This window comes from Mya arenaria, chromosome 2, assembly GCF_026914265.1.
Source record: "Mya arenaria isolate MELC-2E11 chromosome 2, ASM2691426v1".
Taxonomy (NCBI): Eukaryota; Metazoa; Mollusca; class Bivalvia; order Myida; family Myidae; genus Mya; species Mya arenaria.
In genome coordinates this window covers 52,944,499-52,958,863 of record NC_069123.1, presented here as the reverse complement: position 1 = coordinate 52,958,863, position 14,365 = coordinate 52,944,499, and the positions used below count along the sequence as shown (strand labels likewise).

At 35.3% G+C, this 14,365-nt stretch overlaps 1 protein-coding gene across 1 annotated transcript; it reads left to right on the top strand.

Moving 5' to 3' along the window:
* The first annotated feature begins 84 nt into the window (after window positions 1-84).
* On the top strand, window positions 85-13,705 carry LOC128202940 (neuronal acetylcholine receptor subunit alpha-9-like). Its single transcript, XM_052904140.1, has 7 exons — window positions 85-295; window positions 1,675-1,826; window positions 2,993-3,037; window positions 6,057-6,172; window positions 7,102-7,332; window positions 12,077-12,390; window positions 12,673-13,705. The coding sequence occupies exons 1-7, from the start codon at window positions 238-240 to the stop codon at window positions 13,263-13,265; spliced, it is 1,509 nt and encodes a 502-aa protein (XP_052760100.1). The 5' UTR covers window positions 85-237; the 3' UTR covers window positions 13,266-13,705.
* Window positions 13,706-14,365: the final 660 nt, after the last annotated feature.

Sequence of the window (14,365 nt, the reverse complement as noted above, 5' to 3'; positions counted from 1 at the left end):
TATAGAAAGTCACAAGCCATTAATTTTTATTGTTTTTGTTGGCATTAAAAGTAAAATGTTCACCGTGTGTCAGAGTTTAATGAGCTGACACAGTCACAGACATGACTGTGATTTTGTTGTCTTTTTATTTTGTTTGCCAGTTACTTCTTGTTAAATTTTGTTTTTGTGTTACGGAAAAGTATCTATTGCGTATTGGCCAGTAATGTTGGTGCGGAATCACTTAGAGTTTCTTGCAAAATGAAAGACGTTTGTTGCAAAATGAAGGATGTCCTATTAACTTTTAGTTTTGTTCTGGGTAAGTCAATCATTATATTCTCTCTTTAATTTGAATGGTAACATCATTAATAAGCTATCTGTGTATTTATTAATTTCAAAAGCAAAATTTGTATTTTTATTTGATGTAAAAAAAAAATTCATATATGCTCTGTTGCAAGAACCAGAAATATTATTTCTGCCAAATTTCAAACATGATTAGTAATAGTGGACAAGTTTTAAAAAACCTTGGTTCTGCAGGTAAAAACTGTACCACTTTTAAAATACTGCGTCAAGAACCTAGGAATAAATGCATGCCCTAAAGGTTCTTCTATACATTTTAGATTATAACCTACATTTCAAGCCAATGAATTTGCCTGTCAGCCTTTAATAAGGATAGCCTTTAATAAATATTACACTTAATTGTTTTGAAGTTGTACAATTTTACAGACATGATGTCATTATTTGATTCCCTGCCTGCTGGGAACATTTAGGCCTTAGTAGGTAAAATCTTAATGACTAATGGCTCTGTCCTTCTTTATCATTAAAATTTTACCGAATATGTTCTAACTTATACTTAGAATTGATTAATTACTTGTAAACCTAAATTGTGTAACAATTTATAGAATGTTTTTCTTTCTTTCAATATGATAAATAAATGCAATTCTAAAACTTTCCATAAATTAGCTTACTGCACCGTTCAATATGTACTCAACTCCATTTATAACAGTATCCTGTTCTGTATAAACCTTTTTTCACAGAAATTCTCTATTGATCAACTAAATTTCTTTGTTGAATCCTTTTGGCATTTGGCATTTTGGCCTATAAATCACCTATGAAATTTGAACAATTACAAGAGTCTTTTGTTTTTTTCCTTAAAGCTTAACTAATTACCTCTTAAATTGTTTACAATTTCATTCTATGTTAATAAAGGTTATATAGTTCAATCCATTTTAAGACTTATTAATTACTTTTAGTTCTTTTATATTTTAATTAATATAATATCTAAATCTGACACTTCAGAAATAGTCATCCTTACGCAATTGTATTCAAACTTGAAAATGGTGGACTATCAGTTGTATCTTGAGTTAGTTTTAAAGTTATAGTTATTGGTGTCATGTGGTTGTTGTATTGGCAAAAATGTCATGGCCATAAGACCATACAAATTTAATGGGGGCAGGGGGGCTGTCCAAGCCCAAGTCTTTTCAACCACTTTGTCATTTGGGAAATCAAAGACTTTTCAACCCATTTGTCATTTCAACCCTTTAAAAGCCTAAGACCCCCCTCCCCCCCCCCCCCCCCCCCCCCAAAAAAAAAACACAACAACATCTCTTTTGTATACACTGGAGACATTTTATATGGTTCAAAATTCATCAGAATATTTTCCTTTTACATATAAACATAATAAAGCTTGTTTTGCAGGTATATTCTGTGGAGTTCAGTGCCAGCACAGTGACTATTATACTGGGATAAAGAATTTAAAATCAGCCGTGGCAGGTCATGACCCATGGGTTCGGTTCAATGAGGAAGTCAACCTTTCCATCTCCTTTAATCTCATGAATATTCATGAAATGGTTAGTTGGACTAAACAAACTTTGTTATACCATAAGTTCTTTCTATATTTGTAAAGATTAAATTCATTCTCTTTCACATGTCAAATAATAGTTACAACCAGTGATTGAAATTGTATTGGAGCGCTGAAGCCCATGGATTCAAATTCATTCATGAACGTAGTGGATGAGGTAATTGTGTGTTATGTTGCCAAGAACAATATTCAATAAATAGCATGCATATAAGTGAATAGTGTTGTAATTAATGAGCAATATATTTATGCCCCCGTCGAAGCAGCAGGGGTACATTGCTTTGCACATGTCAGTCCATCAGAAGGTCAGTCAGATGGAAGACCAAAAAGGCCAATTGATAACTAGTGTATGCTTGGGCCCAAGGTCCTCAAACTTGGTAAGGGAGGTTGATCTTGACCAGCAGATGACCCCTATTTATTTTGCAGTCAGTAGGTCCAGGGGCACAGTCGGAGTGACCTTGGACACAAATAACTGGCCTGATTGATAAATAGAATATGCAGATATACGGTCCTCACATTTGGTAGGGAGGTTGGTCAGATGACTCCTATTGATTTTGAGGTCAGTAGGTCAAAGGTCACTTTCACAATGACGTTGAACACCAAAAGCTTATCTTAATGATAGCTATGGTATGCTTGGTCCTACTTTTCTCAAACTTGCAGGAATGTTGATCATAACTTTAAATTACTCACTATTGTCTAATTGGCTGCCATAAGGGAGGCATAGATGTTTTACATCTCTTGTGGTTTAATAATGGTTTTTCGTCAGACAAGGCACATTATCAGAGGCATTTTTCATGTGACTGTTAAAGCTCTTGTTATGAAGTTGTTAAGATCGCCTTTTTGTTTAAGGTCTGATACAGGAGACAAAAACAATATAATCATGTTCTATAAAATTTGTCAATTCCATTTACTTAAAAAGATCATTAAAAATGAAACTTTGCCAGTAAATCAGTCCATGATACTTGTGTTGTGTGAACAGAATGTGTACCATGTGTGCCAACAGAGTATACAAGCCCCTATTACTACATGCATACTGTCATTCATGACATTATATTGTGGGGAATCATGACTTTGTACAATCAATGGAAAATAGAAATGATTCAATACTAACAAGAAACATTTATTGATTCTTGCTGGGTGTTTTGTTTGTATTTTCAGAACACTGAAGATCCTTCGCTGTCTGTTACTGGATGGTTGACTGTGGTATGAGATTTTGTATTAGTAGTTTGTTAGATCCACCATAACCTACAGAATAAATGTACTTACATAACCTAATACTGTTATTTTCATTGGTATGGTCAACTCTGTTCATAATTATACCCCCCAAAACAAAGTTTGGGGGGGGTATACTGGAATCGGGTTGTCCGTCTGTCCGTCTGTCTGTCTGTCCGTCTGTCCGTCTGTCCGTCCGTTTTTTTTGTCCGGGATTCATCTTTGTCGTTATTGAACAAATCTTTTTCAAACTTTCAAATATTAATGACCATGATGTAAACCTGTGCCTCCGTGGATTTGGTCAGAGTCGCATGATCCTGAGTGGAGTTGTGGCCCCTTAATGAGTTAAATTGGGCAAAATTAGCTTTGTCCAGGATTCTTCTTTGAAGCTATTGAGCAAATCTTTTTCAAACTTTCAAATATTAATGGCCATGATGTAAACCTTTGCCTCCATGAATTTGGTGGGAGTCACATGATCCTGAGTGGAGTTGTGGCCCCTTAATGAGTTAAATTGGGTAAAATTAGTTTTGTTCGTCCTACTCCTTCGTCATTTTTGAATGAATCTTTTTCAAACTTTTAGCCATGGTGAGAACATTTGCCCCTGTGATTGTGGTTGGAATCACATGATCATGTCTCCAATTATGGCCCCTGAATAAGTTAAAATAGGCAAAAATTATACAGCTTTGTCTAGCCTAATCCTTGGTCATTTTTTCTCATTTTTTCTATAAATCTTTTTCAAACTTTCAGATGTCAATGACCATGATATGAACTGTTGAATATGTGATTTGGTGCACCTGTATTAATCAGAATGTTTGCATGGCCTTAAAAAGACCTTTAATTGATTTTGTCCTTAAAAAGACCATCAAAAGTCCTGAAGTTAGGTGCATACAGGCCTTAAATTTGTTACAATATTCGCTTTGGTGGCCTACTCCTTTGTCATTTTTCAATATATTTTTCTCAAACTTTCAGCTATCCATGACCATGATGTGAACCTTTGTATATGTGATTTTGTGCACCTGTATTATTTCCTTGGTACTCATGTGTGGGGGGGAGGTGGTGGGGGTGGGTAAACAGAAATTGGGTTGGCAGACTGTCAAATTCACCCGTCCACCTTCATTTTGGAATATCCTGTCAGGAGTCATGACCCCTTTATGGTGAAAATGAGAGAAACAGGTTTGTTATCTCCCCTGAGGTGGGTGGGAGTGGGGTAATATTCGCTTTGGTGGCCTACTCCTTTGTCATTTTTCATCATGACCCCTTTATGGTGAAAATGAGAGAAACAGGTTTGTTATCTCCCCTGAGGTGGGTGGGAGTGGGGTAATATTCGCTTTAGGCCACTAAGGCCAGGGCAAACAACCTAGACAGGGAAGGGTTGGGGGGTATTCGTTAGCCTTTGGCTTATTTACACTGGACACATTCCTAGTTAAAGGGGGATAATCTCCCCATCGAGGGCCATTCTTTTTCAGGTATTTCTCATTGACTTAAACAATTCTTTATGCGAAGGTGTGCATATGTGTTTGGCCTTTTCACGTCTTCACAATGCATAATAAGACCTGAGGAAGTGGTGTAAGGGCCAGGGGGCATCGTTTCTATCAATAGCATTGTCAGAGACAACCTTACAAATATTTATTTAGGCATAATAACAAATAAAAAGTTATAATCTCTGCAATTTTTATGTGTTTTAGAAAATGTTCTGTTCATCAATGCTGATATATAACTCTATAATTTTTCATTATAATTTTACTCACTTTAAATAAATTATACTTACTTCTTGTTCACCCCCCACATAATAACTGGGTGTATCATATTCTTTAGTAACTAGTATTATGTATGTATATTATTATGATTATCTGCCGGTACTCACAAACCTAGAAAATTGGCAGTGCATACCATAATTAGCTCCACTGGCCGAAGGCCATGGAGCTTATGTCGTCACAGATTGTCCGTCGTGAGTGCGTGCGTGCGTGCGTGCGTAAACTTTTACTTTAAACGACATCTCCTCTGAAACTGATAAGCGGATTTTGACAAAACTTCACAGGAATGTTCCTTTGGTGGTCCTTTACCAAAATTGCTCAAATGGTTCCGGTCCATTGCACAATATGGCCGCCAGAGCTAAAAATAGCAAAATCTTTAAACGACATCTCCTCTGAAACGGTTCGGCAGATTTTGATGAAACTTGACAGTAATGTTCCTTGGGTGGTCCTTTATTAAAATTGCTCAAATGGTTCTGGTCCATTGCACAATATGGCCGCCACAGCTAAAAATAGCAAAATCTTTAAACGACATCTCCTCTAAAACGGATAGGCAGATTTTGATGAAACTTGACAGAATTGTTCCTTGGGTGGTCCTTAACCAAAATTGCTCAAATGGTTCCGGTCCGCTGCACAACATGGCTGCCAGGGCAAAAAAATAGAAAAACCTTTAAAGAACATCTTCTCAGAAACCGATGATCAGATTTTGAGGAAACTTAACAGAAATGTTCCTTGGATGGTCCTTTATCAAATTTGCTTCAATGGTTTTGGTCCACTGCACAAGATGGCCCCCAGAGGTAAAAATAGAAAAACCTTTAAACGACTTCTCCTCAGAAACCGATGATCGTATTGCAATGAAACTTGACAGAAATGTTACTTGGGTAGTCATTAACCAAAATTTGTTAAATGGTTCCAGTCCACTGCACACCATGGCTGCCAGAGCTAAAAAATAAAAAAAACTTTATACGACTTGTCGTCGAAACCGATGACCTTTTTTCGATAACACTTGACAGAAATGTTTGTTTGGTGCTCCTTTACTCAAATTGCCCAAATCATTTCGGTCCACTGCACAACATGGCAGCCAGAGCTATTAAAGTAAAAAAATTTTTTAAATAACTTCTCCTCAAAAATTGATGATTGTATTTCTATGAAACTTGACGAAAATGTTCGTTAGGTGGTCTTTGCTTGAACCTTTTGGCCAGTGGAGCACAGGCACTGATGTGCCTCTTGTTTTATTTTGCCATGTGTTATTTTTTCAGACCTGGAACCATCCTTTATTGCAATGGGAAACTTCAGGAGATCAGTGGAAGGGTATAACACATTACCAAGTGTCTCCCTCTGAGATCTGGATGCCTGATTTGGTGCTTGAAAACATGTAAGCTTTTGATCTCACATTTTAAAGAGACCATAAGATAAGATAAATTTTGTTCCAATCATGGGTCATGTTATATGACATATAAATCACAGTTTACATAATGCAGAAAGTAAATTGAAACAGTAAGGCAACATATTTAGTTAATGCAAATAAGGCTTCATTTTGATTTTTTAAACACAAATAACATAAGCTCATTTGGAAACTTAATAAACATGTTTCCCATTTCCTTTTTATGCCTTAAACTAAACTACAAATGTACCAGATACCACTAGTGTTATCCAATCTTAATGGATCATGAAGCATAGTGTGACAAGAGCCGTAACAAGCATGTATACTACTGAAAGTTTTCTTAGTATTACCTCTTGTAACTTTGTTTCCAAAATATACCTTTGTGTAAGAAAATATAAGTGATATTTACGTCTTGATTGAAAGTAAATATTCAAGGATTGTTGGACAACATTCTTAATATTTTATAATATTGGTATACAGTGAAATTATCTCAGAAATAATGTCAAGATAAACTCAAAATGTTCTAATACAGCATACCCATAAAATGCAATGGAATCTCAATTATCAGACACAAACATGACCAAAAATAAGGCTTTCTTTTGAAAGTTTATAAATCTTATGTTAGATGGTCTTGAGTTATGGCCCTTTGCCTTTGATAGATCAAGTGAAAAACACATTCAAGTGGATTTCAATTAAAAATCCTTTAACTCTGTAAGAGATTGCCAAGTTAGTAGCAGCTAAAGGTGATCCTTAGCCATCATTCAGGTGTGCATTATGCTTCTTTCTTTTTTGTAAGAATCATGGATTGGTGGATGAGAAACAAGTGAAGTAAAGAGGCAGGACAATATTTGTATAATGTTATTTTGGGTAGGATAAAAAATGGATATTTTTAAGGTAATATACAAATATATTATTTACAGCATCAGCAATACAGCTGTATTAGACCAGACATCATTGAAGGTGACATTATACCACACGGGAACATTGGTCTGGGAGCCAGGAGTGCAGACAAGGGTATTCTGTGAGGCAGATCTAATGTACTACCCGTATGACCACCAGACATGCCATTTGACTGTGGCCACCGGGTCTCAGACAGGAGAGGAGACGCCTCTGTACCCACTCTTAAACAGCGTTTATCTTGGCCAGTACAGGTATAATGCTCAAGTATTTGCATTAACTGATTATGATTTCAATATTTAGAAAAGCAATTTCTTAACAAGGTGTCATTAAGGCCACAACAAATTGATCATTTGTTCGTCGGATTTGCCGCACCTAAAATTCGAAAAACGAAAAAATAATAAAAAAACTTTTTTTGCGCCCGCACTTACTATTTGGCCGCGCATATTATTATTATCTTTACTTCTGAATTTTCTCTAGTTTCTGAAGTTTTTTTACTTAAAATTTGAACCTGCAACGTTGACTTCGCCTTTTTTGAAGGTATTTCCATGCTTTACATTCTCCACGAGCAAACTTTCCTCGTGTCAGGACAAAATCAGGTCCGGGTAACCGCAAAACAGCCGATATTTGTTGACAGTCTTTTTTGTCGGAAATATGTTGGTAAATCTGACACCATACCGGTCTGTGTCTGTAAACAAGGGTTTTTATATATCAAAATAACGGACTAAGTCTGTAGTTTACAAAAATGCATGTTGCAGTTGCGAACACAGTGGTGCAACATTGCTATCCAAGATGGCGTCCAAGATGGCCACCGAAAATTATCAGAAGCTTTAACTATTGCCTAAATATTCATTATGACTAAAAAATGCAGTTAATAAAGTCAGAATACGATAAAAACATTAATTAATACATAAAAATGATAATATGAACACATTATTGTGTTAAAATTATAGAACTCTACCCAGTATATCTAAGATTTTTACAGAAAAAGACCAGACTAAATTTCAAATGAAGATAATATGTCTGAAACAGCACAATAAAACCTTAAGCTCAAGCAAATTTAACTGAGATATATTATATAAACAATATTTAGAGAAGTATACAAAATGAAAAGGTAATTGATGCATGCAATAACGCATGCTATGACATACCATGACAGTAAAAAATGTTTTAAAGTTTAAGAGTTGCTGCCCTTTGTTAAACATTTGTCATGGTTTATATGTCAACAACAGAAGGTCATTGTTCAATATCATTGCATTTTTATGCATTTTCACCAAAGAAATGAAGAAAATGAAACATCCTTTTGGCTAAGGTAAGTTTTATGAAAATCACTCTTTGATTTTTCATAATTAAACAGCTTTACCGGGTATATATTATTTTTTTTCCACAAAAAAAGAAATCTATTATACAACAATATTCCAATAGACTAATTATATATTGATATTTTACCATAACAATAATGACATTTTATAAAACAACTGCAGTTAATTTTGATAATAATTTTAATGAAAATGACAAGAAATAAAATTATATATGTAGCTCTTTTCAAAAAAATCCTTTGAACTTAAGTAGTACTCAGATAAGCACTAGTTACCAGATAAATTTCATAACCTAAAAACTGTTATTTAGGTGTATATTTTAGTCTCAAAACACATATAATCAGAACTGTTATTAGACATAATTAATTAGTATAACTTGTTAAAGCAATAAAACTTTTATTAATAGTATTATCAATTATATCATAAGCTATATAAAACACAGCAACCAATGATTTTATTGCTGTTGTTGGAAAGTATTTATGGTTTTTAAATATACTTCTTTTTACTTCCAGATGATAGACTGATGACAAGAGGTCATACATTTCCACTAGGAAAATGGATGATCTCAGTAGTGAAAATAATGACTATGACTTTAACATTAAGAAATGCATCTTCTGTTAAAAAGGATTTTCTACCACTAACCCATGTGTACAGAACCCAAATCTTTCAAAACTTGACACTCTTTTCCAATCATGTAAAGCAAGAGCCGACTGTATAGGCAGCCAGATTTTGGCCAATCAAGAATTCATAAAAGAAGGCTCACTTCCTTTACGTTATCATCGTAATTGTAGAGCAACATATCACTTCATAACAGTACATACTCAAAAGTCCTGAAAGCAGCAGAAATAAAGAATGACACTTCTTTGATAAATAGGCTAAGAAGTTATACAAATGGGGATCTTTTGGCTCTGGAGGCTCGCTATCACCGAAAGAAAGGCTGTCTTACCAAATATTATGATACTAACCTGAAGACAGACCAAATTAATAGAAACATTGCTCAGAAATTTAGATATAGATCAGCAGCATTTCAATTAAAAGAAGTAAGACTTGAGGAAAAGATTTATTGAAATCGCAAGAGAAGACTTTGGTGATAATGTAGAAACATACAGAAGCTTTTACATCAAAATTCTTCTACAAGATGTATGGCCTGAATTGACATTTCGTACCAAATGGTAAATCAGACTTAGTTTGCTCAAAAGATGTTACTGTAGGAGAAGCTTTGAGAGATTACAAAGAGCTGGAACAAAGTTTTCATGATGCAAGTGATGAGGACATTGAAATTGACATAGCTACTGACGAAAGCATAGTACACAAAGCTGTTGGTGTATTAAGAAGACGAATCTTGCGAAATACTGAAACACTTGATAGTGAATATTTTTCTGTTGATGAAATGTCTATGTTATCTCAGAAGAAGTTTGTCGATCCTCTCTTATACAAAATGATATGTTGAATGACAAATTCAAAGGACTATGAAAATGCTACTGAAGTTCCAAATGATAAACAAGAAGTTAAACTCCTAGCACTTGCATGTGATGTTACAAGTTTAGTCTCTTCAATTCAATCACCAAAGCATCTTGGACTTACAGTGCACTTGTATAATGAATTTGGAAGCCGCTACCTAATTGAAGATATGAACAGTCTAGGGTACGGAATTTCATATTCGGAACTCAGAATGTTTCTCTCCTCTGCAGCTGAACATGCAATCAAAACACAATGCATAACTGAAACAGGTGGTATTGTTCCTGACAATATACCGGTAACACGCAAACGTGATGGTGGCCAACTTGTTGTAGGGGTAGCAGACAACTGGGATCACAATGAAACAACAACTGATGGCAAGGGCATGACACATGCCATGACATCTATACTGGTTTCACCAAAGGTCAGCGCTGACAGGCAGATTCCAAGGTTGTAAAGATCAACAAATAGAAGTTTCGACAAATTGCGTTCCAGATTTATAATTCACACTGACAGTATATTTTATATTGCATGTACACACTCATATTAAATAAAACTAATGATTTAAATTTAAAAACAGCCATGAAAGATGTGATAAAATATAAATAAGAATAAAATAATAAAAGTACAAATAATAAAGTAGTAATTAATAACAGCTTTAAAATTCTATGTATTAATGTGCGACAATGTATAATAATGCGGAATAAGATATCACAATATTTCTGCATTTTCAGGGGGTAGCTTGTGCAACATAACTAAGTATAGAAAGCCAATCAACAGACCATGCCCAACATTTGAACCTGTTATTTCTCTAGAGGAAGTCAATCCAACCTTCACCCCAGCTGTAACTCAATTAAGATTGAAAGAGTTACTTTACAGTTTTGGCCGATGCTCAGTGTTCTGTGATGATCTTTCAGAATGAAGTGTATATCCACCATGGGATGTGTTTCATGCCAAAACAATGTTTTAGGCAACAGCAAGTGTCTCAAATGTTGCATTTAACTCCATAATCATGGCAACACCAACTGATTTTAGTACCATATACACTGTACTGTTGCGATGGAAAGAGTGTATGAATGCCTTAGGACAACAATACACCCCGGTAATCTTCGATATGAGTCTGCTTGCAAAAGTATTAGAAATTGTTTGGTGTAACCAAGATGAATTACAAGGAGTTGTTAAACGACATGGTTTGCAACAACTGTTACTGTTCTTTATGCTGTGATGACTGTTCTTGCTTTAGAAACAAACAGCTCTGCACAGAGGCATGCGGTTGTGAAGGTAGTTTCTCAAATCTACAGATACTATGTACAAATATCTTCACCCTGACATCGTTGATACATGAAGAGCACTTGGACCCGTTTTTGGAGAACTAGATGTTGATAAACATTTGTTCATAGCTATCAATGGTTGTGATTCCTTACCAATAGTGTGAACAGTGTGTTAATTCAATAGTCAAAAAGTGGTCTATTTGTAAATAGCATTATGTAAATCAAAAACAGATTTTTTCCTAATACATAGTTTTAATTAGTATGTTTAAAGTTGTATTAGTTTAAGGAGTACTGATACTTGGTTATTACTTAATATGCCATAGAAATTGTGTTGCATAAGTTAACAAGGACAGATAGTTAAGTGACAAATTCAATTCCAATTGCTGATCATGTGCTTATTGTAAATGTTTTTTAGCTTTACCAAACATGATTTTCAAACATTTTTTTCTCTAAGTTTAATTACCAAATAAACAATAATTCTATAGATACATTTGATATTCATTTAATACAAACATTTTGAAACAAATTAGCTGAATATTTTAAATCTACAAAATTCATATATTCTTTATGTACCAGGTAATTTTTTTGTTAAAATAACCTTTTATTAATAGTGGATTATCTCCATTTATATGAATAAAATGGTACAATCATCAGTTAACCATTTATTGTAAGTTCTTGATTTATATGAATGTTTTGATTGTAAGTTTTTAGTGACATCACTAAATTTACAGAAAATTATTTTGTTTATGGTTATAAGGACAGTTATAGTCAAAACAATGATTTTCGGCGGCCATCTTGGACGCCATCTTGGATAGCAATGTTGTACCACTGTGTTCACAACTGCAACATGCATTGATATATAGAAACCCTTGTTTACTGACACAGACCGGTTAGTCAAAGAAATACGCCAGATATTCGTATCCATTTGCAGGACTATATGTGTGTTACAGGGAGAATACCGGCTGGACAATTGAGTCAACTTCCGTCAGTAGAGATGACTTTGAGGAGCAAGCCAGCAGCCAGAACCGGAAAATAGGCAGACTTTCATACACCATCAACCTGCGACGGAACGCCTCACGCTTTTACTGGCTTATGGTGTTTGTACCGGTCATACTCCTGTCTGCTGTCAGCCTGCTCACCTTCCTGCTGCCTGCTGATGGCAATGAGAAGGCAACATTCCCCATTATCACTCTCTTGATCTATGTGACATTCTATCTGAGTTTACTGCAAGACATACCTTGTAATAACCAGATAACCATCCTTAGTAAGTTGATGTGTTTGTGTGTGTGCGTGTGTATGTGTGTGTGTGTGTGCATGCATGGCATGGTTTTCTTGACCAAGTACCTGCAGTATTTTTATTACCTACTTAGCGATTTGTTTATTACAAAGAGTTGGTTGAAATTTGAAGGCAGTTACTTTTATTAGTTATTGATAAAAGATTTATTGTTTTGCAATATAATTTCTGATATTCTACACATTGAAATTGTATTTTTGTATTTAATTTCATATTTGCTCTAAAATGGATTCTGACTTTTCTCTATTTCAGGTGCATATGGGTTTACAGTGTTATTATTGATAGTGTTGGAGACAGCGTGTGCAATTCTGTGTATCTGGGTGAGCTTACGGCAAGAGACCCATGAAGTATCAAAACAAACCCGGAACTTCATATTAGGGCTTGCTAATCTGGTATGCATTAACTTTGATATGGAGGACAATGGCTTCACGACAAGCCGTGCAAGTGTAAAAACTGAACCACCTGTTAAGCAGGACTTTACACTGGATCACTCCATTCATCCTGTTGACATGGTGCAGATGCCACCAATAGACACTAGTGGCCAAGGGCAGAAAACTGCTAATGGTCATATCCAGCCCCGCCGAAGGTTGTCCCCCTTGAGGAACAGGGTTACCCCCGACAACGCTGTCCGACCCAAAAGCAACAGCTCAGTGAGATCGGCCAGCCGACCCAGCAGCTATGTCTCGGTGAGGTCGGTACAGCGTTCTACCCGACTCAGCTGGTCCCTGCGGCGTCCCACCTGGCATCAACTGTCAGTCTGCCTTGATAGACTCTTCTGCTTTATTTTCATGTTCATCAATGTCATTGTACACGTTTCGTTCCTTATGGTCCTGGCATTGGCATGAATGAGTCATTTAGTTTGTGAAATAGTTGTATTTTAAGACTGGTCCTTTCATATTTGCATAAATGATAATGGGTCATGCTTAATCATGTTTGCAAGGAAATGTAGACATAGATGGCAGTATTTAGGTTTGAAAACCATTAATTACACAGTCAAAAGGCAATTACAGCAAACTGTACCTGTGCATTGTCTATTGCCAACAATGTTGGCAGATGTTGCTCAAACGTAACAATTCCATTGTACACAAAGACAGCAAAAGTTATGTTATAGTAACAAAGTCAGGAATTGGTTCAACTTGGCTTGTAGATACATTAAAATGTACATGTGGTTAATATTACGTGAACTGTATACACATTCATATTACCACATTGCTATACATCTTTCTTACTTCAATCCCATCTTATAATGATATTTTTTTAACATTGAATAAATGTTATCTTGATAACAAACAGTATTGTGTGTGTAAACCTCTCCATATCCAAGCCATAAAACTGCTAACTACATGTTAGTAGATAAGTTGATTTTGCAAAAATAGTTATCTGTTTCTTATTTACCATGATCCACCAAGGGAGGTTTTTAGTGGTATCAAACACAGGCACATGTACCTGTTTCTTATGAAGAAACCCATCGAGTGCAAGACAGCATTATTATAAATTCTACATAGAGTATGAATAGGCATCAGACAATGACTGTTGATCATGTATTAAGTTTTCTCCCACCTCAGATAAGTAGATCCAATAATTTAACCATGCTAGAAATTCCCCAAGGGCGAAGATAAAATGTCCGTATGGAACTCCTTTTTAATTGTCGCCACATTGTAATTACCTCCCTTGTTGAAGACAGTCGTCATAGAAAACCTCGTCTTGTGGCAATATTTAGAATGCTAATTAACTACTTCTCGCTTCAAATGTCACCATAAAAAAGTTTTCACACATTTCCTATTTAAAGACGGATTTGACTAGTAACATAACCTGAATCACTGCGAGCATATCCATGACAACCACGAATTATCAAATATCCATATGCATTTATTTTCACTATGCACAAAAGAGTTCCAGCAAAAAATACATTTTTACACAATTTTGTTTAATTGAGGTGGGAGAA